At 47.5% G+C, this 26,625-nt stretch overlaps 2 protein-coding genes across 3 annotated transcripts; both read left to right on the top strand.

The window, feature by feature from the left end:
- Window positions 1-464: 464 nt before the first annotated feature.
- ECH1 (enoyl-CoA hydratase 1) lies at window positions 465-10,053 on the top strand. Of its 2 annotated transcripts, none has more exons than XM_072979638.2 (10): window positions 465-588; window positions 2,184-2,364; window positions 3,912-4,000; window positions 4,739-4,863; window positions 4,951-4,999; window positions 6,907-6,971; window positions 7,123-7,193; window positions 7,794-7,865; window positions 8,821-8,971; window positions 9,573-10,053. In XM_072979638.2, the coding sequence occupies exons 1-10, from the start codon at window positions 537-539 to the stop codon at window positions 9,675-9,677; spliced, it is 960 nt and encodes a 319-aa protein (XP_072835739.2). In that variant the 5' UTR covers window positions 465-536; the 3' UTR covers window positions 9,678-10,053. The 2 variants fall into 2 exon arrangements, with proteins under 2 accessions (XP_072835739.2, XP_078236135.1); XM_078380009.1 differs by lacking the exon at window positions 465-588 and adding an exon at window positions 1,508-1,641.
- A 5,191-nt stretch (window positions 10,054-15,244) lies between these two features.
- Window positions 15,245-26,015, top strand: LOC110075603 (galectin-6). The gene is made up of 11 exons (XM_020787016.3): window positions 15,245-15,410; window positions 17,598-17,686; window positions 18,570-18,771; window positions 19,801-19,923; window positions 20,095-20,133; window positions 20,509-20,550; window positions 21,398-21,442; window positions 22,631-22,660; window positions 23,549-23,637; window positions 24,560-24,719; window positions 25,731-26,015. Exons 1-11 carry the CDS (start codon window positions 15,366-15,368, stop codon window positions 25,875-25,877), a joined length of 1,011 nt encoding a protein of 336 aa, XP_020642675.3. The 5' UTR covers window positions 15,245-15,365; the 3' UTR covers window positions 25,878-26,015.
- The last annotated feature ends 610 nt before the right edge of the window (window positions 26,016-26,625 follow it).

Genomic DNA, 26,625 nt, shown 5'->3' with positions numbered 1-26,625 from the left:
TTGCTCTTTCAGGATGCCACCACGTTTTTCTTCCTCCTTTTTTAACCTTCTATTTTGCTTCTACCGATTAAACTAGATAAAGGCTTGGCAGGTTATGATGACTGTGGGAAGCTTTCCCGGCCCTGATCCCGCGATTGCCTGTGCTCCTGTCTGCGGCGGGGGCGTGGGAAAGGCGCTCCCGCGCAGCGGTCCCAGCAGCCCCCGCGGCCTCCATTCATGCTTTTGCCCCGCAGAGGAGCCCCCCCCCTCCCTCCGCCAAGAACCTGCCACTTGATTGCTCTTACGCCCCGAACGCCACGTGGTTTTCGCCGGGCTTTCCCAAGAGCTGCCGTTCCTCTTTTTTCCCTCCAGAGGGCGCTCCGCGAGCGCTCTCTGATGACATCCACGGGCGAGCGTGGGTTCTGATTGGCCAAACGAGAGGGGAGGGGCGTGGCGCGTGCGCCCAAAAGGGCCAGTCACGTGGCGTAACCAGGTCAGGTGACCCTAGAAGGGCGTTGGGATTGGTCCTCCGCTGCCCGGAGTCGCTCAGAGCCAAAATGGCGATGGCGGCATCCGCGGGCGTCGTGGTGAGGGGGCTGCTCCAGAAAAGTGAGTCTCGAAGCGGCGGCGGGGGGGCGGCAGCCTGGCGAGAAGGCCGCGGCTCCCTCTCGCCCTCCCCCCCTCGCCACCTTCTCTTTCCCAGGGTCCCGTCCCCCCCCAGGCGGGCCGTCTCTTTGGAAAACGCTGCTTTGGGACTACAACTCCCATTCTCCCCAGCCAGCAGGGGGAGAGAGAGTGTCCATAGACGGGAATGTCTCCCAAGCTCAGAAACTCTTCCCCCGGGGGGGGGCCTTCTTTTCTCTCTTTTTTTTTCTCTCTCTTTCTCCTCAAACCCCCCAGTTGTTTTGTTTTTCTTTTTGAAAGTTTGTTTTAAAGAAAAAAAGAGAGAGATTGGCTTTTCCAGCAGAAAGAGAGAAGAGCCTAAAGGGCAGAGGAACGGTAACCTGTATGTTATCTAAAACGATATCTTAAAGTAGTTCAAAATCTATTTTTAAAAACACACTTTGAAAAACACCACCTTTCATATCTTACTTGAGATGGCATTTAAAAGCAATAGAAAAAAACCGACGGGGTGCTTGTCGTGGTTAACGAACTCCACGGCTGCCTTCTGATGGTTTTAAGCCACCTTGGATCCCTTTTTTAAAGCAGAAAGGCGGGTTTCAAGAGGTTTTAAATACTACCTCAAATTAAAAAAGAAAATAAGAATTCCACTTTTAAAAAAAAGACCTCAATTTCCCCTGCAAAGACTTGTTTTCCGTGCTTCCTATGCGGGGGGGGGGGGTTAACCTGCCCTCCCCGGCTACTCCTGCCTTCTTGTTTGCCTTTCCCTTTTTCCCTCCCCTTCGTCCGACCCGCCCTTTCGCCTGCAGGCCGAAGGTCCTGCGGTTTGCAAGTTATATGACCGGCCTCTGGCCCCGGCCGTCCCTGACTCTTACCCCCCCCCACCCCCACCCCCCAAGGGCCTTCACAAAGTGCAGAATCGAGTGGGCGAGTTAGTCATAACTGGGACCCTCACCCAGCAACCCACCCACGAGAGCCAGCAGGTCCGAGCAGCAGAAGGGGAGACACGCTTCAGGCTTCACTCCAGGAACATGCTTTCAGGTGGAGCGCTGCGCTCCAGAGCTTTTTGCACACGGATCGAGGACACCCTCTCCTGCCATTTTGCTTGTTCTGTTTTGTTTTAGCCGCTTGGGGTGGGTGGGAACCGAACCCTGTCAGCCCTGAGCAGCCTGGGACCGTTCAACAGAGGAAAGAGAAACCTGGAATTGGTTCCCTAAATGAAGAAATGGGATCACAGGCGTTGCTGTGGAAGTTGGGAAAGTATGCGAGGGTGGCAGTTACTGAGATCATGAGATATCTGGGTCCTCTCATGCTCCCGGTGAGCTTGGCAAGACTTTTATAGATATCTAAAAGAAAAGAAACGTCAAATAACAATTTATCCTTTGAACACAAATGTTAATGCAATAGCTAAATAGAAATCTTAATTAATTGCCTGATACAGTTACTCTTTGCTAAAAAGTCCCATCAGCAGAATCATCCTGCCACTTTTGGCCTACCTCAGTTTTGTAATGTTGTTTGTGCCAGTTCTAAACCGGAGAAAAGAGCTACCCCTTGCTATGAACCGTCGGTGTTTCTTTTCCCAGATCTGTCAGCCCGCACGGCTTCCTGCTGCAGCTTCAGGACCTGTTCAGCCCAGCAACAGGAGAAACGCAACGCTGTGGACACGTATGAGACCTTGAAGCTGGAGCGGGTGCGAGAGAAAGTCTTGCACGTGGAGCTGAACCGGCCAGAGAAAAGGAATGCCATGAGTGCTGCTTTTTGGAGGTATTGGGAACACAGGGCAGTCCCTGAACTGGAAGAAGGTGTTTGACTTCATTGGGAGGGGGTGGGGTGCCGTTGGGAGATTTATTTTCAGCTTGTAGTGCTCTGAGACATGGCAGGGTGTGTATGGTGGTACGCCACTGGGCCATACAGTGGGGGGAAAATTACAGTGGCAAGAGGTTATTTCTAGCATGCAGTCTTAGGAGGGCTGAAGATGAAAAGGAGAGTCTGACTTTTAAAAAGGCTTAGTGAAGAAGAAGGTCAAGCACAGGGATACTCAGTAGGACCCCCCCCCATACCTGTGTAGTATTGTTTCCATTCCTGCAGCCCCGCAGATACTGAAAAACACAGATTATAGCAAACGCTGTTTTGAGAGTGTACACCAGTGGTTCTTAACGTGGGCGATAATGCCCCCCAGGGGGCGATTTCATTTTTCAGGGGGGCAGTAGAACGAAAAGAGGCGGTGTGGGGGCGCTGGAGCAGAAGGGGGGCGGTAGGGGGGCGCTGGAGCAAGCCAAACCTGTGAAGATGGCTGCAGCCTTTTTACAATGTGCATGAATATATATTTTCCTCCAATTCAGAGTTTTTGTCTTGAAATTTTTAATTCCTGCATTGCAGTTTGTTTTTATGCCCTTTTTATATTTCTTTTTGCGTCTTAAAATTCACTTGAAACTAAATCATTAAATGTTACTTTTGGGGGGCATTTCATTTTCTTGGAATTGAATTTTGTTTTCAGAGGTCATTGCATTTAAGTGTCATAAATAAATAAATAAATAAATAAATAAATAAGATATCATCACCGTGGGGAGGGGGGTGATGATAACTTCCTCAATGGCTCAAGGGGGCGTTTCTTTCAAAAAGGTTAAGAACCACTGGTGTACACTATACATAGCGTGGTCTCTGGCTCCCTCTTGTGACCAGTTGTGGTAACTTTAGCTTCAGAAACAAATATTTCTATGGTTATTCCTCTTAATATTTTTAATATTTTCAGGCCATGGGTAAGTGAATCAGCAGGTAAGGGAGTTCTACTGTCGTGGAAGCTGTTCGTAGACTCTTGTAGGTGCAGCCTGACACAGAAAGTCTATTTAGTCATCGAATAAGGAGTTCCTGGGACAATATCTGCTAGGAGACTTATTGTATTGCACCCAGGGAGCAGTTTATGAGGAGGGAGGCCTTGGATTCTCAAACGTTTTGAAGAAGTGAACTAGCTCCCCCATCTTACAATCTGGGGGTGTAGCCTTGAGTTGCTCTTTGTCACTTTCTTGCAAAGTAAGGAAGCTTCCAGAGAAGCGGGGGGGGGGGGGGTTTGCTGGGCAGAGCAGCACCAAATAGCAACCTCCTGGTGGCTCCATTTTGCCCACATAATGCCTGAGGAGTTTGTTTTGAAGAGCTGTTGGGTGAGGCATGAAAAACCCACTATTTCAGGGTTTCTTTCTCTGCTGCCCCAACCAGGCCTTTTCTTAAATGGGCAGCTGCTGGTGTGTGTCCCCCCCCCCCCGAACACACTGACCCATGTGTGTCTTTTCTCTTTTCCTCCCCCTTTGACCTAGGGAGATGGTGGAGTGCTTCAACAAGATCTCTCAGGACCCAGAATGTCACGCCGTGGTGATATCCGGTGCTGGGAAATTATTTACCTCAGGTCAGTGAGCAGAAATATTGAAGGCCAGAAGGATGCTCCCCTTCCCCGAGGGGAAGCCTGTGCGTTGTTATATTATTCATTTATTTATTTTAAATATTTTTGTCCTGCGTTTCTCCTTAAAAAGAACTGAAGGCAGCTTATATCATTAAAAAGGCAATATGTAGAAGCTCAAGAGAATAGGTATACACACGTTGTGGTGTGTGTTTGTGGGAGGGGTGTAGCCTGCATAATTAAGTGTTAAACTGCCCAGAAAGTGCTTTAAGCACTATGAGGTGATATATAACCAGCACAGTTTTTTTAAAAAATTGTAGCAAGTAGTACAGCTGGAAGAATATGGGCTATGCCTGTGTGAAACACCAGAAATGTGCAGACAGATGATTTGCAAAGCTGCAACCTTTTTGCACTACACACAACCCAGAATCCAGAGCTCCTTGGCCCAGGCGTAAATTCTCCGGTGGCAATAGTCGTCTGGAATGGCGGCTGAGTAACTTGATTTCTCTCCTGCTTAACTTCCAGCGATGCAGTTGACACTCTTCATTCCCTCTTATAGCTGCAGTCTAACACAGCAACGCACATTCCGTCATCAAATAGGGCCTTTGGCAGTCAGGGGGCCTGCGACCTCCGGGGGCTCTCAGCCAGACCAAGACAGAGAGAAGTTAGGTTTTGAAAAAAAAAAGTGTCGTTTTGCCGTCCGGAGGGCCATCCTGCTCTAATTTTAAAATTCATGCCATCCAACAGGTATAGACCTGATGGAAATGGGGAGCACTTTCGTGATGATGGAAGGAGGAGAAACTGCACGGAAGGCTTGGAACCTTCGCAAGAAGATCCGAGAGTATCAAGAGACCTTCACGGTGCTGGAGAAAGTGAGTGGGGTCACGCTGTGGGGGAGGAGATCCTTTGTCTTGAGGTGCCTCCTTCACCCACGGCTCACCGCCTTCTGTGTGTTTTAGTGCACGAAGCCCATCATTGCTGCCATCCATGGGGCTTGCCTTGGAGGAGGTAAGTCCTGCGGCTCACGTGGGGGGCAGGACAGTCGTGGCTTGATGTCCTTTATTTACCTCTTCAGCCTCATCCTATAACGAGTCCACCGCTAAAGGTGAAACGGGGCATGAATACTCTCGCTTGTTTACGAAACAATGAGAGGTTGGATTTGTTTATTAATTTACTATAAAACTGTGGGAACAGCGGACACACAAATGGACGGTGGAGCTACAAGGCTTGCAGGAAGGACGTATCTGACCTTCCTGGTGCAAACAAGGGCCCATTGTTAAAAACAGGTAGCTTTATGAATAACTGGGCACTGTTTATGGACTGATCTAATCTTAATTGATGGGAGCTGAACTTCCATTCCTGAACAGCTGCCTTTTTGTCTTTCTAATATGTGGAGTTTGCTTGTCTTTAAAAAAAAAAACCAGCCTGGAACAGCTGCTCCCAGGGAGAGGGCCTGCAGCGTTTCCCTCTTCAGGAGAGGGTGGCTTGAGCTTTTTGGTCTGCCTCCCCCTTCCTCCCCCCCAATTTCTGCCTTCCTCTGGGATGCTCAGGTTTTAAGTACTTGCTGGATAGATGAGTAAGGAGCACCTTAAAAAGGGAGCCCTCTCCCACAATAAATCCAAAGATGATTTGCAAGGGGTGAAGCTACTGGCAATACTGGGGACTGGTCTTATCAACCCACCCATTTTAGGGATTCCCGGCAGCGGATTGTGGGTATCGTGGGCCGCATCTTCTTTGGCTCATTTGGTTTTTCTTTCTTTTCAATATCAACATCTTTAGAGGTAGAACACTACATTATGCCACTTGGCCTTGAACTAATGTGAGCAGCATGGAAAAAGAGGTTTAAGGAAGGATGAACAGGCAGATCCCAGAGGACGGCGCTCTTTATTTGTTTAAATTAGTTATATACCACCTTTCTCCCCATAGGGAATCCAGGGCTGCGCACGACAAATAAGAAATTTAGAAACACTGTGTAAATAATCACATTTTTTAAAAAAACAAACATATATTAAGATTAAAAGAATCAGGTATAAAAAATAATTTTAAAAGTATTTGAAATCTGCAAGTTAGAAACCAGCATTCTTGAGGTCACTTCCTCTCTCCTCTTCAAGCAGGCTGCCCAGCGGCCCAGGGCCATGTTGTAACTTTCTTGTAGATGATACAGACTTATTAAATAGCTTGGTTCAGTTTGTATAAAGTCCAGATTGAAGTGGAATAATGGCCAGATTCCGTTCTGGGGTAAAGCGAACCAAATGTGCAAATCCAGTCAGAAATAAGCAGGAATTGTTTTGGATGTCCTTTTCTCTTTTTGAAAACTGCCAACTTCCAAAGGCTCCAGGTATGTACTATAAATCAGTAGAGGTATCTAAAATCTGGCAGGTAAACTCCCCAATTTAAGATCAATTGTATATCCAGATTTCGTGTGCATCAGTACAAAAACAAACGAAGAAAATTTTTATTGGTTTTCCATTGCAAATAAATGGGTGACCTGGTGATTTAAGTTGATAAATAAAACAGTTTAGATCCAGGATATACGTCTGATTGGAGGAGGAAACTGTCTGGAAGCCTCAGATTGGACTCTGAAATGAATTAGGGGAAACCTGTATGCAGCCCTGATATTAAACACATTTAGAAGTATCACGTGATCCAAATTCATACCCTACCCCACCCCACCCCTTTTCCCCCATATGCTGTGTGCACCATCGCAGGCCTGTAGTCTCAAGGTCTTTGATACAGTCAACTGACTGCTGAAGTTCGGCAGGGCTAGATCTGGCCAGTCTTTGGATTTGAGACCATGCGGCAGCTTTCACACACACTCCCCAAACACCACGGTGGCAGGAAAACAGAGTAGGCGCATACTGCGGGGAAATTGGACACCGAGGGGAACAGAGATGTTGGTTGTGTTCCTTTTGCAGGTGTGAATCTTATAACTGCCTGTGACATCCGTTACTGTACTCAAGATGCTTGGTTCCAGGTTAAGGTATGTGGGGAAAGAGTTTCTCCACTGCTGTTCCTAAGGAGGTTCCGCTAGACGAGGTAGTCTGGCTTTTTAATTTGCCTCCTCTGGGGGGGATTTGTCTTTTTCCTTCTCTGTCATGTAATAGCTGAACCCTTTCCCCTCCTTCTCTCAGGAAGTGGACATTGGGTTGGCACCCGACGTCGGCGTTTTACAGCGGCTGCCACGCGTCATCGGAAATCGGAGGTCAGTGCTCCGCTTGGTTTCGGCTTCAGCCCCTTCCTGGTTCCAGGAGAGAGGCAGCGTTAAACCCACCCTGTAAGGTCAGGATGCTTGCCAGCCCGAAGGCAACCTGGGCCTGAGAAGGCTCTCCAGGAGGGAGAGAGCAGCGGTGCCCGGTGGGAGGCTCCAAGCGTCCCAGAGCATGGTGAGGAGCTGAGTGTATGTCCCTAGAACAGCCGGGCTGGGATGGCTTCTGAAGAGTGGGCCAGGCCAATGGGAGGAGGCGGACTGCTGGGTCCCAGGGCAGGTTCTGCCTCTCCTCCTCCTCTCAAGAAACCCTATCCCAGCTGTTGTGACTCTCTGAATCGGGGAGTTGGAAGGGACCTCGAAGGCCATCCAGTCCAACCTCAAGGCAGGAAACCAAAGTAAAAAGCAGATTTGGCAGAGGGTGGTCCAATTTTCTCCCGAATGCCTCCAGCGTTGGAGCGCTGCTCACCACCTCCCAGAGGAATTGCACCTATTGTCGTACTGCTCTAACAGTTAAGAAGTTCTTTTTCCTGATAGCCTAAATCAGGCTTCCTGCACCTTGACCCCATTGTTACATGTCTTTGCTTACCCTTCTAGCCTGGTGAGCGAGCTGGTCTTCAGCGCCCGGAAAATGATGGCCCCAGAGGCCGAGAGCTGCGGCCTTGTCAGGTAAGTGTTTCTGTCTGTCTGTAGGTGCACCACCTGCCTGTTCTGAATGGCATGAATTGGTAACAGCACTCCCTTCTGGACTTACAAACCTCGGAGGGAGGTGGTTCTTCTCATCTGTAGCTGCCTAGACCAGTGGAGGATGCAAATGTAATATTTAAAATACTGTGGGTACAGGTTAGAACCACCAAAAGGTCTGTAAATTTGTTTTACTGCCACCTTGAGAAAGTCTGTCATGAATAGCGAGTTTCCAAAACGGGACTAGGAATGTTAGAGAAAGAAGTCACTAAAGCATTCAGTGAAGTTAATTTTGCTGCAAAAGAGAAGCTAAAGATTTGGGATACATTTTATTCGAGACAAAGACCATTAAGGGGAATACGATCAGGATGGCTGGGACTGACAGAAGAACATGTTTCACTCAAGGGTGTTTTTTTTTCCCTGCAGAATTTGTTTGAAGTTTAGAAAGCTTGGGTGAGTGCAGAGAGAAAAGTTTGTAGGCAGAGAAGCTATTTATTTAAACTATTTTAACCTGCTTTTCTCCTTTAAAAATGGGCTCAAGGGAGCTTACAATAGTCAAAAGACAGTAAAAGGCTAGAGGTGACTGTCAGCCATGAACGCTAAATAGATTTATTTATTTAAAATATATTTATCCCGCCTTTCTCCTTAAAAAAAGAACCAAGTCTTGCCCGTGCTTATTGAGCCTAGACTATTTTTCAGTGTTTTGAATCAGTATTATAAATAAAGTATTGCCCTACCTCTGTCTCCATTAAAAAAAAAATCATCTTAATCAGTTTGACTCTTGAGCTTACCAGGCAGTGTAGCATCAAGGTGGCGGTGGTGTTTTCCTAAACCCCACCCTACAAGAGACCAGGACGGTATTGTCTTTAGCGGCAGAAATGCCTCTAGCTTCAGCCATACAAACCTGCTGTTTCTTCTCCCCCCTTCCCCCCCCCTCCAGCCATGTGTTCCAAGACAAAGAGGCCATGATGCAGAGTGCTTTTGACTTGGCCACCGAGATTGCTAGCAAGAGCCCGTTGGCCGTGCAGGGCACCAAAGTCAACCTCATTTATTCCAGGGACCATTCTGTGCCCGAGGGTCTGAACTATATGGTGAGTGGTGGGCCTGGGTAGTGGCCGGGGGGGGGGGGGGGGATGACATGCCAGTGATGCCCACCCCTCCTCCCTTGCCTGTGATGAGCAGGTCGTGAACAGCCTGGGATCACTGCTTCCAGTCACAACAGAGTGGCTTCTGCTTTAAGTCGTTGTCGACAGTGTGGTCCTTGTTTTAAATCCAGGGCAAAGCACCGGCTCTTCCTGCATCTCCAAGAATCTAAAAGAAAACCAATTATGTTAAAACCCTTTTTTTTAACCATTTTAAAGGTGGAAAGGTCTTGCCCTCTTCTGACCTAATAAATTCTACATTTCTAATCAGGCAAATTGTTGCTGCACCTTAAAACCCTCAGTATGGCGGTGCAGGGAGGAAGATCGGTGGCAGCTTCTTAAGAAGTAGCAGTTTGCCGCTGTGATTTACCCTCGGTTGGTTTTCAGTCCGCTGTTGTGTTGAGCAGGCTGGTGTTACTGGGCGGTGTGGATGGAGCACAGGCTTGGTCTAGCTGAGCCCAGGATGCTTTTGTAAGAGCAGCAAAACACCGTTTTGTCTCATCTCCTCCCCACCCCCCTTTTCTGGCTCCCCCTTCGTTCCACCCTTCAGGCTACCTGGAATATGAGCATGTTGCAGACGGAAGACATCATCAAATCGGCGCAAGCCGCCATGGAGAAAAAGACTCCCAAGGAGGTTGTGTATGCCAAGCTGTAGCTGTGCCATCAGCTGCTGCGGGAGGCAGATGATGCCTGCCCACAGAGAGTTGTCCGGACGGCCCCGTGTGGCGCGGAGGGGGGGGCTGAAGCTGGACCCCAGGCCTCAGCAAGAGAACGGGAGATGCGTGCCTTCCATAAGCCGCTGGGCAGTGCCTTCCTTTCCAGCAACCGCGGACTCCTTATCACAGACGGCTGGGATTCCTGCTCATTAGGCTAGCAGGTTGATGGAGGCTCAATTTCTTCATAAAAAAACGATGCTGTGTGAAATCGTAGACGTTAATGATAGCGAGAAACAAACGGTAAAGGGTGCTCAGCATGCCGGGAGACGAACAAATTATTTTGGAAGATTAAAGGCTGATTTAATTACGCTGTCATGATGGGTGCCTTGTGGCTGTTTCCTTCGTTCATTCGTATACCACTATTCAACAAAAAAATTTATTGCAAAACTGAGGAGACCAAACCAGCATACTGTTCTACGTTGTGACCGACTCGTTATTCTTTGGCAGGCTCGGGATCATCAAGGGAGCGTTACGGCTAAAATGCGTTATTTTCTTGGTCCCAACTCAACCCACTTTTCCACAGGGTGGGAAGCTAAAGGGTGATGATGCCTGGCCATTTCTCCCGAGGTGTTGGGGCTAGCAAAGCCTATGTTGAGAGCTGCTGCTTGAGAGCCCCCTCTCGGGAGAAATGTCCAGGGTTCACCCTCTAGCCTTCCCCCCACCAGAAAGGAACCAGGATAATGACGAGGTGGCCTGCAGAATCAGGGCCCTTGACCTTTCAGGGTTCCCCACTCACCTGGAAAGCCTTCACACCCAGGTTTGATCCTCTTTTTCAGGCTGTTCCTCTCAGGGTAGGAGTAGCATGCTTCCCTCCCCCCTGTTATTTTGGGGGGGGGCATTTACTCAATTTTACCTGCAGAACACTGGAATAGAGCTAGCCCTAAGCTAACGGGGTCTTGCGGTGAGAAAGGCCTCTCTAGGAATTGCACACAGTCTTGTAGGATTTGCACCGCTCAACCAAGACCTGAAACAGTAGTCCGGCGCTCTTAAAATTCAGGGTACTGTGACCAGGCCTGCCTCCCTAAGGCTGCTTCTGTTGGCACAGTCCTCTCCTCTCTTTCTACTTGAACCCAGGCTCGCTAATCTCCATGCCCGTCTGGGCCAAGCGACCATCAAATAAAATTTGGAAAACTCCACCCAGGTTTAAGTTTTTGAGGATCGTAGGGCCCAGAGCCACTAGGCTGGATACCAAAGGGTGGTTGGCCTCTGGCCGATCAAAATTAGTTTGTGTGTGGGCAGCTGATAACTGAAGCTTAGCAAACAGTAATAAAGATGGAGCTGTTAAGAGGGGAGAGGTGGTTCTTTCTCAAGCTGCCATTTCCTGCAGGGGAAGGAGAAAGACGTGTGTAAACAAAACTGCACTGCAAAGATCACCTAACATACCTAGGACAGGGTTGTGTGTGTGTGTGTCTTTGTGTTACTCCATAACTTATTCTTGCCTCTCCCTGCTGTAGACAGAGAAAACCAAGCAAATGTGTGTTTTTGCTCAGAGTGATAATAAGGGCGGCTCTCCTGAATAGTTCCCACACTTCGAGGTTGGTGGAAAGGGTAATCCGAGACCTGCAGAGCTGGAAGGGACCCTGGGGGGTCATCAAGTCCAGCCCCCATCAAGAAGGCCCAGTGGGGGATTCGAACTCTCAACCTCTGGCTCCTGAGCCGGACAGACCTCAACCACGGAGTGATCTTCCCGTAACGTGGTGCTAAAATGCTCTTGTTGCTGTCCTTTCTGCCCAAGAAATCCTGGCAGTTATTTAAATTTCTTTAAAAGTATTTTACCTCGCCTTTCTCTTTAAAAGGATCTATGGTGGCTCACGTCATTAAAAAGATGGTATTTCAAAGTTAAAAGCACTACATATACAGATATTTTAAAAAGAATTAGGACAGTTGTGTATTAAAAATGGTCATTAACATCAATTCCAAAAACACAGGCAAACGCAACACAGCACAACAATCCATACAAACCCCTCTTGTTGTGGAAAAGGGGTCTTGGTTATCTTGTGTGAACTTTCTCAACCCCCTTGCGTGAAGCTACAGATCTGATAAAGGGGTCTTATCCACAGACAGAAACCTTTATGGGCATACTGTACAAAATTAAAACCCACTAAAATGCAAAGAAAACATTTGGCTGGGACAGGGAACAGTAAATAACATCGCTAAGGCTCGGGTCTTATCCATTTCCCTTTCCGGACACAACACATACACTGATTCTTTGAAAAGGGGGAGGAAAAAAATTGCAAGAATCAAAAGCACCAGTCCAAAACCATCAGCGGTACAGCCGGCATTTCCTATAACAGAGGAAAGAATGACAAAATAATGCATGTGGCATGGACTGCACATGTGATCCCTTGTCTCCTGAGCCAGAGAGAGGACGGCGTTGAGAAGCAAACGGGAGAGAGAGAGAGAGAGGAGACCAGGAAAAATTTAGCACCAACAGACAAGAGAGTTTTGTGACTTTAAAAAACAAAAAGAGACAATTTCCCTGCCATCTATGTATCTGTTGCACCCCTTTTAAATCTACTTTTAATGTTTTAACTTGTTACTGTGTGCTTCCCTATTTCTAAGTGCTGTTTTAAGGCAAAGTGGGAGGCTAGAACATGTTCTTAGAAACAACTTACTCGCTGTTTTTCTCTCTCTGCTCCTGGGAAGCAAGGAAGATGAATTGACAGCCGTTCCAAAGAAACACAGAAGGGTCTTGAAAGATGTCACAATGTATGCAATACAAAGGGGAAACAGTCAAGGCTACACACATGCATACACAAATCTGTGTACTAATCAGATCTAAACAATTTATCTTAACCTTTCTGTTGTGCAATATGATCTGGTTGAACACACAAAAAAAGATACGTTTGTTAAAACTCATTGATCAACATCAGGGCAAGGATGGGGGGAAAGTCTTCATACTGAAGCAAGAAATAAAAAGCTGAGTCTCCTCAGTTTAATTCTCTAACCACTGCACCACACAATTGAATTCTATGGCTTCTGTATTTTTTTTAATTTTCTTCCCTGCAAAGAACCAAGGGCATTGTAGGGGTTTTATGTTCAGGTACAAGCATGCCGTTTCTGTATTGGGCCACAGAGATTTGCCTTGCACTGCATCCGATCCTTGGTCCCTGTGATCCCATTTTTGCCAGCTCTGGCTGGCAGCCGCCGCTCATTCAAGGTTCGGGGAGGATTTCAAAACACACACATACCCTTAACTCTACCTGGAGGTCCCAGGTATTCTCTGGAGACGTTTCCCATCTGAGGGCTAACTAACGAGCCCTGTGTTTGCCCAGCTTCTGAAACTGGTCAAGAGAGATGGTTCGGGGCGGCACGGTGCCAAAGCCATTTATGCCTTGCTCCAATGTGACCTCCCCCCCAAGCCACCGGGAATTCACAGATGGAGCAAGCTTAGCTGAAGCAGCACCGGCCCCGAATCATTCACCTTCATGGAGGTTTTCTCGCTCATCCTCCTTTTTGCAAAGCCCCCGGGAATGTTAGCAGAACATTTTTAAAGTTTTGAAAGGAAACAGGTTATGGTTCCACGCCAGCTGGACAGAGATGGCACCAGGCGCCGGGCGTATTCTCTCGGATGTTCTACCCGTCTTCCCCACACCCTCGGACTCCCATCTCCCTGCTGCTCCGGTTGCTGGGTTGCCCACACAGGCCAGGCCAGAGTCCAAGAGGTAGGACGTGGCCTCCCAGTTATGAGACTCCACTCCGGTCTGTGGTCTGTCCTGCCTTCCTCGGGCCCACGCTGCCCTCTTCTGCCTCAGTGGATGGAGCTGCCCATCCATGCCACCCCCAAGGAGGTTTCCATGGAGACCTGTCCTGTCAACCGTAAAGGGGGGGGCACTATCCCCTTCCCCACATCCTCCGGCTTGTTTGCTGACAGCGCAGCTCAATGGCCCCGGCCCGGCCCTTCTGCAAACAGCTGCACCCATTTACAGCCTCTGCTTCCTGGGTGCTGCCCGGGAGGTGGGGGCACTCAGCTCAGGGCGTGGATCGCACTCGCTTCCTGCCCGATTCCATGTGCGGCCCTCTCTAAAGCTTTCCCACTGAGAGCGAAGGGCCGGATGCTCGGATGTTCAAGTTCAATCCATCCTGTTGGCGTCTTCCAACTCTCTACCTACTCTTTTTCTCGCCAATCTACACGGCTCTGAATTTCATTTTATTTCACCATGTACTGCCAGTTCTGCTTTTAAAGGATTGCTCGGGGGGGGAATCACTCTGCACATGAACAGAAACGCTCCGTCCATCAATACCTTTGCAAGACTCAAGTCTGAGCCCCAAAACTGCTAGTAAGGAATTACAAGTATGTTACTAGTAGTAACTAGTTACTTTTCCAGTAACAGGAGTATTCTTATATTACATTTCAGTAGGAATGTAACTAGCATGACTGAAGCTGTTTTCTTAAGTTACTTTTTAAGAGGCCTTTTGCCTGGAAATGCTCCAGTTTTATTGCTGGTTTCTTCAGGTTATCCCCATAAAAACATAAAAGTAGCAATGGAAAGAAAGTGGCAGTAAGGTAGCAAGCAGGACAAGTAACATCATGAGATCTTTTTTTCTTTAAAGTTGGAAGCATGCTACTTTTCAAATGCTGGGATAAATAGTGGGAACTAATTGTTTCCAAAAAGGATTTTTCCAAACTCTGCTCAAGCTTCCGTTCTGGCCCAAAGTAACACAGGCAGAAGCCCTCTCAGGAGGCCCTCTTTGATGGACTTTTTTGGGGTGAAATTCTGGTTTCCCAGGCATGGAGAAATGAGCTCACTTTGCTTGTGTGATTTCGGTAAAAGCAAAATAGAAACAAAAAGTTTAAAAAGGACAAAAACGTGGTGGCATCTTAAAAGACTAACTTTTACAGTTTTTTAACATGAGCTTTCATGGACACGTCCGCTTCATCGCTTTGTCCACGAAAGCTCATGTTAAAAAAATATAAACGTTAGTCTTTTAAGATGCCACCACGTTTTTGTCTTTCTTTTAAAAAAAACTTTTTATTTCTCTTTTGCTTTTACCTACAATGCTTGTACAGACCACGAAGGCTATTCCTTTTTCAACCACGATAACGGTGACATTTTGGCACTTTTAAACCGCCGGTGCAGGCGAGAAACAACAGTTAAAAACTCCAGTAGCTCACAGAGACCGGAAAAGAGCGAGCAAGTTCTGCTTGTAGCTTTTCCCCAATTCAACTCACGGACAGGCAACGAGGGACCCAAATCTTTGGGGCTTTCCACAGGGAGCAGAGAAAGAAGCAGACCCTGCCCGATGCATGTTTAAGAGTCACACAGAACTCCCCTGCAATGCAAGCTTAAGAGTCACACAGAACCCAGCCTGGACTGGATTCTGCACCACTGTGCAGGCAGCGTGGCAGTCTCAGGCTGACGGGGGCTGCTTTGGATTTTATGGCACCCATTTGCATTCAGAGGGAGAGGCTGGGGGTGGGGGGGCGAGGTTGCTGGTCTGTGTACACTGAACTTTCTACCTGCTGAGAACGCAAGCTCCCACCTGGGCAGGTGCCAATTTCCACCTGCTCCACCCCTGCCGAACGGCGACGGCACCATATAAAAGCATTTCCGTCGGCTTGTCCCGTTTCTCTGCCTCCGTTCTCGGCCCACCCTCTGCAGAGAAGCCCAACCTCGGACGGTGCCATGGCTTTCGTCCCCGCGCCCGGTTACATGCCTGTGTACAACCCGGTGAGTGTCCGCCTTTGCGGCTCTTCTGTCTGGCCTCTTGGATGCAGAAGAAAGATGCTATTAAGATGCCACACTTTGTGGCATCCGGCAGCCACCTCAGTGCCCCTATGGGACAGGTCCAGAGGCCCTGTTTTCTGCCCCGGGATGCCCCAGGAATGCAAACCCTGGCAAAAAATTCCCCCATCGAAGGAAGTCCTTTAAGATCTGAGATTTGGCTGCTTATGGGGTGCCTGGACTTATTTAAAAGGCAACCCCCTCCTTCCCAGAAGCTTCCAAGACCTGGGATTTTTATTTTATTTTTATTTTTTTGCTGAAACAGGAGCTGCCAGACACAACCTGGGGAGCAGGAGATCTCTGCGTCCCTTAGTGTTTGAAAGGGTTAGGTTTTTAAAAACTGGATGAAAGTGAATTATTTGGGGGCTGTTAGAACAGCCTCGAGCCCCCACTTTTAGCATTCCGTTCTCCCGGAGGGCGGCTCTTTTCACCGTAGATTTCTATTTAAAAAGTTAACCTTGCTTTCTTCCTAGTGAAGATGTTGCAGTCGCTCTGCCGTCTGGTTTAAGAGTTCTGTGCGACCCTTAAGCTCGCATCGGGCAGAGTTTGCTTCTTTGTCTACTAAACCAAGGAGATGCCCAGGCGGTGCCCTGGCATTTCCTGGTTTAGCAGACAAAAAAAGCAGACTCTGCCCGATGCAAGCTTAAGGGTCACACAGAACTCCCCTGCAATACAAGCTTCAGAGTCACACAGAACCCAGCCTGGACTGGATTTTGCAGCACAGCATGGGTGTGGTAGTCTCAAGCTGACAGGATCCACTTTGGATTTTATGGTACCCAAAAGATCCCTGAACAAAAATGGAGAGAAAAAGACCTAACACTGAGAATTGAAGAATTCTAACCCTAAGAGCAAAACTTGGTTATAACAAGAACAACAACTGTGTGCTGTCAAGTCGATTCCAAGGCAACACTTTTCCAGGGAGAGAATACTCAGAAGTGGTTTCCTATCCTCTTCTTCTTGGGGCAGCTTTGGGACCGTGCAGCTGGCCCAAGGCTAACCAGGCTGGCTGTTCTCCTGGGAGGCACCAGTGGGGGAATCGAACCCCCAACCTCTGACTCTGCAGCCGAATACCTAAGCCACAGAATTATCCAGCCAGCTGAAACCTGCTTACAGTTCCTTTTTTTCTCCCATCACAATTTCCTCTCCTTGCAAATTTACGCAAGCCAGCTTTTTCGAACGGCAACTTCCAGTTGTAGAGAAACTGCCCCCAGCTAGAAATTATAGTTTGGAATTTGGGGGTAAAAATCTCCAGAATCCATCCCAGTTCCAAACACAGAGGGGGTTTGACCAAGCTCTGAAAGTGTAGGGCAGGCGGGCTGCCCCCGCCTTGTGGGGTCAGGCAGCTTTTCTGGCGCCTGGCCTGGCCAGCCTGGCCCGGATGGCGCTGGCACCTGGTGCCATTTCCTCCCCCCTCCTCGGTTTTTACTCCACCAAGCAGAGATATCTGATAAGGGGAGCCAGCCCGCCGGTCGGCCAACCCGCCACTTCCGCAGCCGGCACCCCCTGACCTTGTTCTGGGAGCGCCCATAAAAAGTGGAACTGGTCGGCAGCTGGAAAGCTGATGGTTCAACCCTGCCCTGAGCACTTCTTCCCCGTTGTATGGATTAATCATTAACAACCCGAGTTTCTGCTAATCCCTGTAAGACTCCAGGCCAAAGGGGAAGAAGGGCCTGGCACATTTTGTCCCCATTTAGGGTGTAAAAGGAGCTGCCAACCCTCAAAAGTCCAGATATGTTTTCTCAGTCAGAGGGACTAGGAACTTAACAAAACTAGAGATGTCAAATTTCTGAAAAATTCCATTTGTTCCAGAAAAATAATTTATTATTTCCCCCTTCTTTTTTCCCCTTCTTTTTTCTGGAAAAACAGTGGAAATTTCCTGACATTTTACATCTCTAAAACAAAGCACATTTTTAATCTGTAAACTGAGATTCTTAGGAAATTGGATTCTGCTGCCGATCCTGTGCTGGACAGCACCGGCTTTGGCCCTCTGGATGCTCCCGCTTCCATCTGCCCCAACCCCAACAAAGCCAATGGCAGGAGATGATGGAAACTGTAGTCCAGAGAGAGTCTCCCCCACCCTTGTTCTCTGTCCTTCTGCATCTAGAATTTTTCTACCTTGCTTTGTTGTTTCAGACCCTCCCTTACTCCCAGCCCATACCTGGGGGTCTCCGTCCTGGAATGTCGGTGTACGTCCAGGGAACGGTACCACATCACACCAAGAGGTAAGGCGCTCTTTTTTGGGGGTGCAAAGACAGAAATAGAAGCTGGAAGGGGGTGTGTGTTTCTGCCCTTGTGCCTGGCTTTCCGAAACCTTGGATTTTGCTACTGGAAAGATTGAAACCCTTCCCTGGAATGGGGTTATATAAATGACGAGTAACATTTAAGTGGAAAGTATATAAACATTAACAATAACATGAGTGGAAAGTGTATAAATAAAATAATATTACATTTGGGCAAAGCCTGGAAATGCAGATCTGTTTGTTTTGATTGTCCAAACCCTTGGAAAGGGCAAGATGGTTAAAAGGTGTGTTTCTCTCCGATAGAAAGACCCAGGTTCTAATTCCCTCTGACCTGTGAAACCAACTAAATCGCTTTCTCTAAAAGAGGAGGAATAAATAGAGGTTGGGAGTTTGAATCCCCCCACTGGGCCTCCTTGACAGGGGGTGGACTTGATGATCCCTGGTGGTCCCTTCTAGCTCTGCAGTTCTAAGGTCTCTCCAGATCAATGAGGACTAGGAACCTGATACTCTTTGGAAGGGGGAAAAAAGCAAGTGAGCAAGCTGTACTCCCCACTAGCTGGTTTTATAGCAAATCAGGCCTTAAGGGGTGGTGAAATAAGTTATTTATTTATTCAATACCTTTGTTTTTCAGTACCCCCAATGCCTTCTCCTAAAACAGGACCCAAGAAAAACATAGTAGTAAAAAGCTAAAAACAGCAAAGAATCCAAATGTTAAAGAAAAATGAATAACATCATGTTAGTTAAAGGCATTATGAAAAAGCAGAGTTAGAAGCAATCATTAGTGAGTAAAACCTCAGACCGGTTTTGCTCCCCTTCCTTCCGACCCACCCATTGTCTATTTTACTTTTCTTTTCTTTTCCCCCAGGTTCCGGGTGAACTTTGCCTGCGGCCCCCAAGACGGAGCGGATATTGCCCTGCATTTCAACCCCCGCTTTGATGGCAAAGACAAAGTGGTCCTGAACACCTTTCATGGGGGCAAGTGGGGCAAAGAGGACCACCAGAACATGCCCCTCCGCAAGGGGGAGCACTTTGAGGTCATCTTCGTGGTCAACCCCGATTGCTACCAGGTGGGTGTGGGGGAGCCCCAGAAACATCTCACTCCCTGCACCGTCCAGTCTGGAGGAACTGCGCTCAATTTTCGCTGGACTGGCTCAGCTTGACGAAACGTGTCCCTTCCCATAGCAGAAGATACCCAGTTAAAGCTCAGTGCATTTGACCATAGACAGAAGGACTCCTGTATCCGTGGGATCAGCATCCATGATTTCACTTATCCCTGGTCTGAAAATATTAAAATATTAAAAGGAAAAAAAGTCCAGAAAAAAGTATTTTCACACATATGACTAGAACTGGCCACCAGAGGGAGTCAGAGACCACACTATGAATTCTTCTTGAACAATACTTGACAGGGTATCTGGCCAGTTCTGGTAATGCATGTGAAAATATAATCACAGAATCATAACACAGACATCTTTGAAGGGGCCTAAAAGGTCATCAAGTCCAACCCCCTGCTTGATGCAGGAATACAAATACTTTTTTCTGGTTTTTTTTTCTTCTTCTTTCTTTTACCATGCTATGTATTGTGTTTTCCTATTATCCGCTGTTTTCAGCATCCACAGGGGGCTTGGAACCGATCCGCTGCAGATACCAGGGTCCTGGTGTATATAAAGCAATCTAACTGGCTAAGAAACATCATCTAAAGCGGCAGTGTGAATTAGTGCGAATCTAAGAAAACACAACACACGCTCCACCTTTGCTCAGAGTCTAATTCCCAAACCCTTCCATGATTTCCCAACCATGCTTCATGAACATTTTCTTTCTTTGGTGAATATGTTCATATTTTCACAAACTTGTTGCATGAACCTGAGCAACATCACTGACTTCTTGCTGTTCAAATAGATGTTATTGCTTCATGGCCGCATAGTTATTATCACGAGCTCCTGGTTTTTTTTTTTTTTTTTTTTTTTTTTTTTTTTTTTTTTTTGGATCCATGCTTTGCTCGCCAACGGCTTTGAGATTTTTCTCAAAAGGAGAGACCAGCCGATTTGGCCCCGTGAACCGAGAGGGCTCGTTAACCCCTGCCTTCCACCCTTTCGTAGATCTTGGTGAACAGGAGTCCCTTCTGCAGCTATGGGCACAGGATCCCTCCAGAGCGGGTGCAAGTCGTGACCGCAGATGGAGACCTGGAGCTGCAGTCCATGACCCTTATCGGTGGAGGTGGGGTGAGTACCGGGTGGCGAGAAGGGGGCGATTAACTCGGCAGCAACCCCTCTTGTCAAGCATCCTTTCAGGAGTGGTGGTAGAACGGACAGATCCAAGCACCCCGTCCACATCCTCAGCTCTCAACCATTGAAACTCATCCATTAATACTCAACCTTTTGTCTCTGATTTAGGGAATGCCAGCGCAACCCCAGCCACCGATGGGCATGCCGGTGAGTAGTGCGCTGAGGCGTCTCCGAAGAGTTGTTTCTAGTCCTCAACAAGGGCCACAAAACAAATCATACACCAACGTTGACACACACACACACCAAGAACCGGGCTGGCCTGCTCTTCAGCATCTAGAGAAGATTATTTTTGTCCAGTAACAACCAGTATCGCCCATTTGAAGTGACACCGGTCTCTTTTCATCCTTTCGTTATCCCCATAAGAGACTGTGCTGCATCCCTTTCCTGCTAAGATAATGCCGGTGCCATGTCTCTATGACCCGGGTTCAAGTCTAGACATGATTTGAGCTTGCACCACCAGAGCGATGGATAAAGCTCCACCCCACCCACCCCACTTCATTGCCTCTTTCTTTCTTTCTCCAGGGAATGATGCCGGGTTACGGACAGCCTCCTTCAAATCTTCCTGTAAGTACTCAGAATAGGCAAAAGGGATAAAGTCAGGAAGTAATCACACGTACATCTTTTCCAGAAAGATCTGGAGAGTTATTATTATTTTATCCTGTAGCTACTTCTTGGGAAGGATTGGACGTTTTAGACAAACCCAAGCTGTGTCTAGAATCCAGGTTAAATTCCCCCTTTCTTCATCTCACCTTTTTAGGGCAGGAAGATTTCTCATTTAGTACAGCTAGGAAAGCTACTTTAGAGGACCTCCAAATGTATAATTCCCAGAATCCTCCACCTGTCAAAGCCCCCCATCACCACCACTTCCCCAAATGCTGCTATTCCGTTGCCACACAGAGCATATCCTGCTGCAGATTGTGGATTTGGAGATCCACTTCCAAACCTTCTTGTAAGTACAGTAGAGGGGAAAAAACATATCCATAGGGGATCAGTTCTAACCCTTCTCCCTACAGAAGCTGAAAAACGCACCTTATAACAAATGCTATTAAAATAGTGACTGCTATATACACAACGCAGTCTCTGGCTCCCTCTTGTGGCCAGTTCTGGTAACTTCATTAAAATATATATTTTTAGGTTACTTTTCCCCCTTTTAATAAGTTTAAACCGTGGATAAGTGAATCAGTGGATACAGATCCTGCAGATAGGGAAGTCTTATTGCATTAGTAAGAGCAGGGAGAGAGGATCTGAAGTTTTTCAATTCCAGTTTTATCCAGTGCTGAAATGCAACTCCATACGGACCCCAGGCTGCATATTTAGGCTTCGGATCGGGACTCATCCCTCTCGGTCTCTGCTGGAAAGGCAGGACGTGCTATCATCATTCCGTTCCCGCCTTATAATCTATCCTTTTTAGGGCATGATGTTGCCGGATTATGGGTACCCATCTCCCAACCTGCCCGTAAGTACTCGGGATAAATAACCGGGGGCCGAGAGAAATTAGGAGAGGCTGTGATGATTACTCCCCCCCCTTCCAGTGAGCAGATTTCAATGGCCTAGAATTGGTTTGTTTCACCCCCGATACTCCCGGGAGTGAAACAAGCCCACGTCTGCTATGTGCAAGGTGTTCATCCTGGTGCCCCAAGATCAATCTCCTTCCCGGGTGGTTGTAATTGGAAGATGATGTGTCCCACCCTTAAATAACCCCAGCGAGGGGAAGTTTGATCCCTGAGGGTGGCTCCTCCTCAACACAGACTTCCTCCCGGCATGTGCCTTAAATCTTCAACATCCCTGCCTTAAATCCGATGGATGGTTGCGGTCACTGAGACCAAGGGATGAGTCAATGCCTGGCACGAATCAGCCGAGCTCTTGGAAATAAACAGGGTGGCTTTTCTCATCCGTGGGGACAGGATGAGAAAAGAAAGTGGGACCAATGGGTGGCAGCTTTTTCTGGTCCCAGCCCATTTCTGCTCCCTTTTAGGGAGACCGCAGTACGATCCCTAAATATCCAACAGGACGGGAAATTATTCTCCCGGCGGTTCAGAAGGCTTCCACCGTCGCCTCTCTGATTCTCTGCTCGGCTCTCTGCCACCCAAGTTCTAGCCAACACCCCATAAGGGAAGAAAGAGAGGCAAAGCCCCATTGACCCTCCCGGACCAGCCCGCACGGGAAGTAAAGGCTGGATGAGGTGTCCCAGATAAATCTACCGGCAGGGTTGAGGAGGACTCAGGAGACACGGCTGAGGCTGTCTTTGGCATCTGAGGTAGCAGGTTAGCAGGTGGTGACTTGCACGTCTTGTCCTGGAGACCGGCCACAGACAAAGCTAACTAGCTAGCAAACTACAGGGGGTGAGAAAAGCTCCTGCTGCAACCATCACACACGACTAGCACCTAAGGTGGCTGGTAAGGTGTTTCTAGGAAGCTGGCAAGTGGGGGCAAAGAGGCAGGAGCTTCTGGCTACTGATAGTCAATGGCATGCTACGTCTGCTTGGAGAAATTCCAGCCCTCCCCAGACTACCCTTGGTGTCTTAGGGAAATTTGCTTCAAGCCAATGATTTTTTTCAGCCGTAAAGAGGGAACTGGAGTTATTTGGGGGGGGGGGGCTGCACCCAGGTCTGCTAACACCCTCTTTCGATCTCCTTCCCCCACAGATGATGACAGCTCCCACTTCCTACCACCCGGTAAGCAGTTTCTCTCTTGGTATTCCCTCAATGGGAAAATGAGTGGGGAAGGGTCCTGTGTTCAAGGGATGTGCCAATTTGTGTTGTGGGAGCGACACCCCACACAATCAATTCCGGGAGTTGTAGTCCAAACCCACCAAATCCGCACACCTCCAATTTGTGCAAATTTGTACGCATACTTCATGTATTTGTATGTATGCAATACAGGCCATGTTCACAGTGAACAAAGGGCGACGAGAATTTAGGAGAAAGGATGGGTCAGGAGAAATATATTTTTCAAATAGACACATAGATAAGTATCTGTAGAATTTCTAGTTTACGTATATCCATGTGTCAAAGTTTGAAACAGAAAGCTGATTGTATTGGTCTCAAAATGCAGAAACAATAAACAGTAAACTCATAATATTTTAAAGGGAGAATTAAGTCAATGAGGCCTCATTTCATGGGGGAAGGGGAAGCAGCTAAAAAGACCATGCTTATTTCATTCCCCTGTCACTTCCCCATTATTTTTATTATAAACCCATTTTACCTTTGGTATGGAGCACAATCTCTCTCTTTTTTTTTAAGTTTGAAAAAGATGTGTTTTTTAAAAGGCTACCATCTTCCAAAATTCACCAAATCCCAGCACTCCGAGTATGGCCGTCCCCAAAAGTAACATTGCTGAACTCTGAGGCGTTCAATAACTAACTAGTCTAGGCAGGGAGAGAGGAAGCTGCGGTAAAGAGCATGTGCAATGAACTGGCACAGGCACCCATGAGAAACGGCCCAGATCCTTCCACTCCAGTCCGATTGCTGTTCTGGGTCAAAAAGGACATTCCTGTACTGGGCGAATTTACCTTTCCTTCTCTTTCGCCACCAAGCGTAACAGCCCCAAATTCTTGTTTTCAGCAAGTGCCGTATGTCGGCAACATTTACGGGGGACTGGGATCCAAGAGGACCATCGTGGTGAGAGGGTTCATCCCACAAAATGCCAAAAGGTACTACTCCCCCCTCTTGCTGTCTCAACAGGCGTGTTGTGGATAAGCGAGGGTTCGTGACCTCTGTCTGTCTGTCTGTCTGTCTGTCTGTCTGTCTGTCTGTCTGTCTGTGTGTGTGTGTGTGTGTGTGTGTGATTTAAGGAATTCTCAGCAGTTGCTTTGGAATGAGCTACCCCCTGAAATCTGGCTGGCTGTCTCTCTGAGGACATTCAAGGAAAGGCCCTTTTAAATTTCAGAACATGCCATCTGAATAGCCACTGAGAGTATAATATTCACTTGTGTGTGTGTGTTTTGTTGTTGTTTTTGGTTATTGTTATTGATGCAAACTGACCAGAGTGACCATTGGTCAGATGGATGGTATAGAAATTGAATTAATTAATTAATCAATTAAAATAGTTTATTTTTCAAAACGGGAAGCGGACTCCTCACCGCTCTTGGTTTCATTTTGGTGGGGGTCTTACTTTGCTGGCCACAGAGGGCCTCGACAGTAGGAAATCAACTCTAGGTGCCATCCGAGAGCCACCTTAAAGCCACGTTAGCCACCTGGATGTTTTCAAGTTTTATTCCATTCTCAATCCTAAAATTACACACACACACACACACACACACAATCTTAAAAAAGTAATGAAAATTGTTAATGAAATTTGTATGGAAAGTACTGTAATGAACATTGTATGGTGTGTCCTTTGCTAATACAGTGTCTCATGTCAACAAGTAATTTTTAAAATTTGTAACAAGCAGTGGGAATGAATTACTTTTTACATTTCTCAGCTCTCATATCTAAGTTTTTTTTTTTAAAAAAAAAGTTTTTCTAAGTTCTGTTCTGCATCACAGAACCAGAAAAACCAAGGAGACCCAAGCTGACTTCAGCCACTACTGTATATTTTCTTTACTTTCTTCCTCTGCCTTTTTCCTCTCCCAGATTCCACATCAACTTTAAAGCCGGGTCTGAGACTGTCCTGCATATTAACCCCCGCATGGATGAGCGGGCAGTGGTGCGCAACAGCTTCCTGGGTGGCCGTTGGGGCCCTGAGGAACGTGAGCTTTCCTTCAATCCCTTCCAGCCTGGCCAGTACTTTGATGTGAGTGTCCTGGGTTCAAATTCTACAAAGAAGCTAGCAGGCGCGCCGGGGGAGAGGGAGCATATGAAAAAACTATTTGCTGGTGCCCTCTAGTGGACAGGACCAGTATTGCCTCTCTCAGAAAAGTCATCCAATCCTGAATGTTTGCTTTTATTACCTCTGCCATGGAAGGCAGCCCATCTAGGAGAAGGAAAACTCCAATTTCAAACCTCCACTGCCTTGTGGCTATATCCACTCATGGAAAAGGCTTCGGGAGTTAACCTCGAGGCAAAATCAGGAGCTGGAGTCCCGAAGGCAGCATGTGTCGTTCTGCCAACTCCTGCGACATTGCTGGAACCAGTTGTATTGGCTCTTGCCTTTCCATTGGACCATTTCAGCAATGTGGAGAGGGGGGATCTGCTGCTTGGGTAACAGCCTATCCTCCATATTACCTTACCCGGGCTTCATGCTCTGGAGAGGACACTCCTCGATTCAGAGCATGTTACCATAGTCTCTCGAGACTGAAGGATGCCTATGCTATTACCTCTGCCCAAAGTAATCTCCTGTGTAACTCAAAGGTTTACAGCCATTCCCATGCGTATTTGTTAATCCAGTGTGCAACGGAACTGCCTCACTTTTTCCACAAACCATAAAGCCTTTCAAAGTATTAAAGTCAGGACAGCTGTTGACAACAGCTGGAGAAGTAACTTTATTTCTACAGCAGATAGGAGGTTTCAGAAAACTCACATTAAAATACAGTTCCCAGGGTCCCCTGGGGTGGAGCAGGTCATGGCTGTTAAACTGGTATCAAACTGGTCTAAGTTCACAGTGGGGAACATGCCTTCTAAGGAGATACACCTATAGTTCAGTGGTTTAAGGCATCTGGCTGCGAGTTTGATTCCCCCACGGGGCCTCCTTGTCAGGGGTTGGACTGGATGATCCCTGGGGGTCCCTTCCAGCTCTGCTGGTCTAAGATTCCTCCTCCTCCTCCCATCTCATGCCTGTTCTTTCTCTCTCCCCCTCCTTAAACAGCTCTCCATCCGCTGTGGCAACCAGCGTTTCAAGATCTTCGCCAACGGGCAACCCCTTTTCAATTACAACCACCGTTTCCACAACTTCCAGCAGATTGACACCATTGAGATCGATGGGGACGTGGTTCTCTCTTTCATTCAGTACTAAGAACTGGAAAAGGGAACAGGGGAGGAAATCCAAGGCCATCGCTCTTTCTCACCCCTCCCTCCTTACCTGCCCTTGATTTAAGACTAAAACTGAATTTTTAAAATGGTCACTTTAATAAAGCGTTTTTATTCCAAGGAATGAAGCTGCACCTTTGTTTCTAGGCCCCAGTACCCCCCAATCTTATTCTCTGGCTCGCAGCCCGCACCACGAGGAGTTGCACTATGCTGGCTGGGGCTGATAGGATCTGTAGTCCAAGCCACCCAGAGGGCCTGCCTAGCTAGGTGGAGCAAAGCAAAGAATGACACCTAAAGTTGAAAGGCTTAAATTCATGGACAGCCCAGCTTCTGGAGTGTTCATGAGCATTTCCTATTTATTCTGTCACCACCTCTCCACACTCCTTGCCGTCTGAGGCTTTGCGATGAGACCCTCCTACAAACCTAAATAAAGTCAGGAACGGTGGAAGAGAAAACTGCCCTCAAAGCAGCAAAGAACATAAAATCCAGAAGAATAAACTACTAAAAAAAATTTGCTTGCTTGGAAATCATGCAACCCTTTTGTTACAAAAAAAAAGTAATCACAATTCGTGCGATGTAGTGGTTGGACTGTTCAACTAGGGCTCAGAAGACCCGAGTTCAAATCCCCATGTAGCTAAAAAACTCATAGTTGACCAGTCACTCTCTTCAACTGTTGTGCTGGTAAAGTGGGAAGGAGGAGGGCCATGGACACAGTAAGAAAAGTGGGATATAAA

The sequence above is a fragment of the Pogona vitticeps genome, chromosome 9 (genome assembly GCF_051106095.1).
Source record: "Pogona vitticeps strain Pit_001003342236 chromosome 9, PviZW2.1, whole genome shotgun sequence".
In the NCBI taxonomy this organism is placed as follows: domain Eukaryota; kingdom Metazoa; phylum Chordata; class Lepidosauria; order Squamata; family Agamidae; genus Pogona; species Pogona vitticeps.
This window is presented reverse-complemented; position numbering and strand designations above follow the sequence as displayed.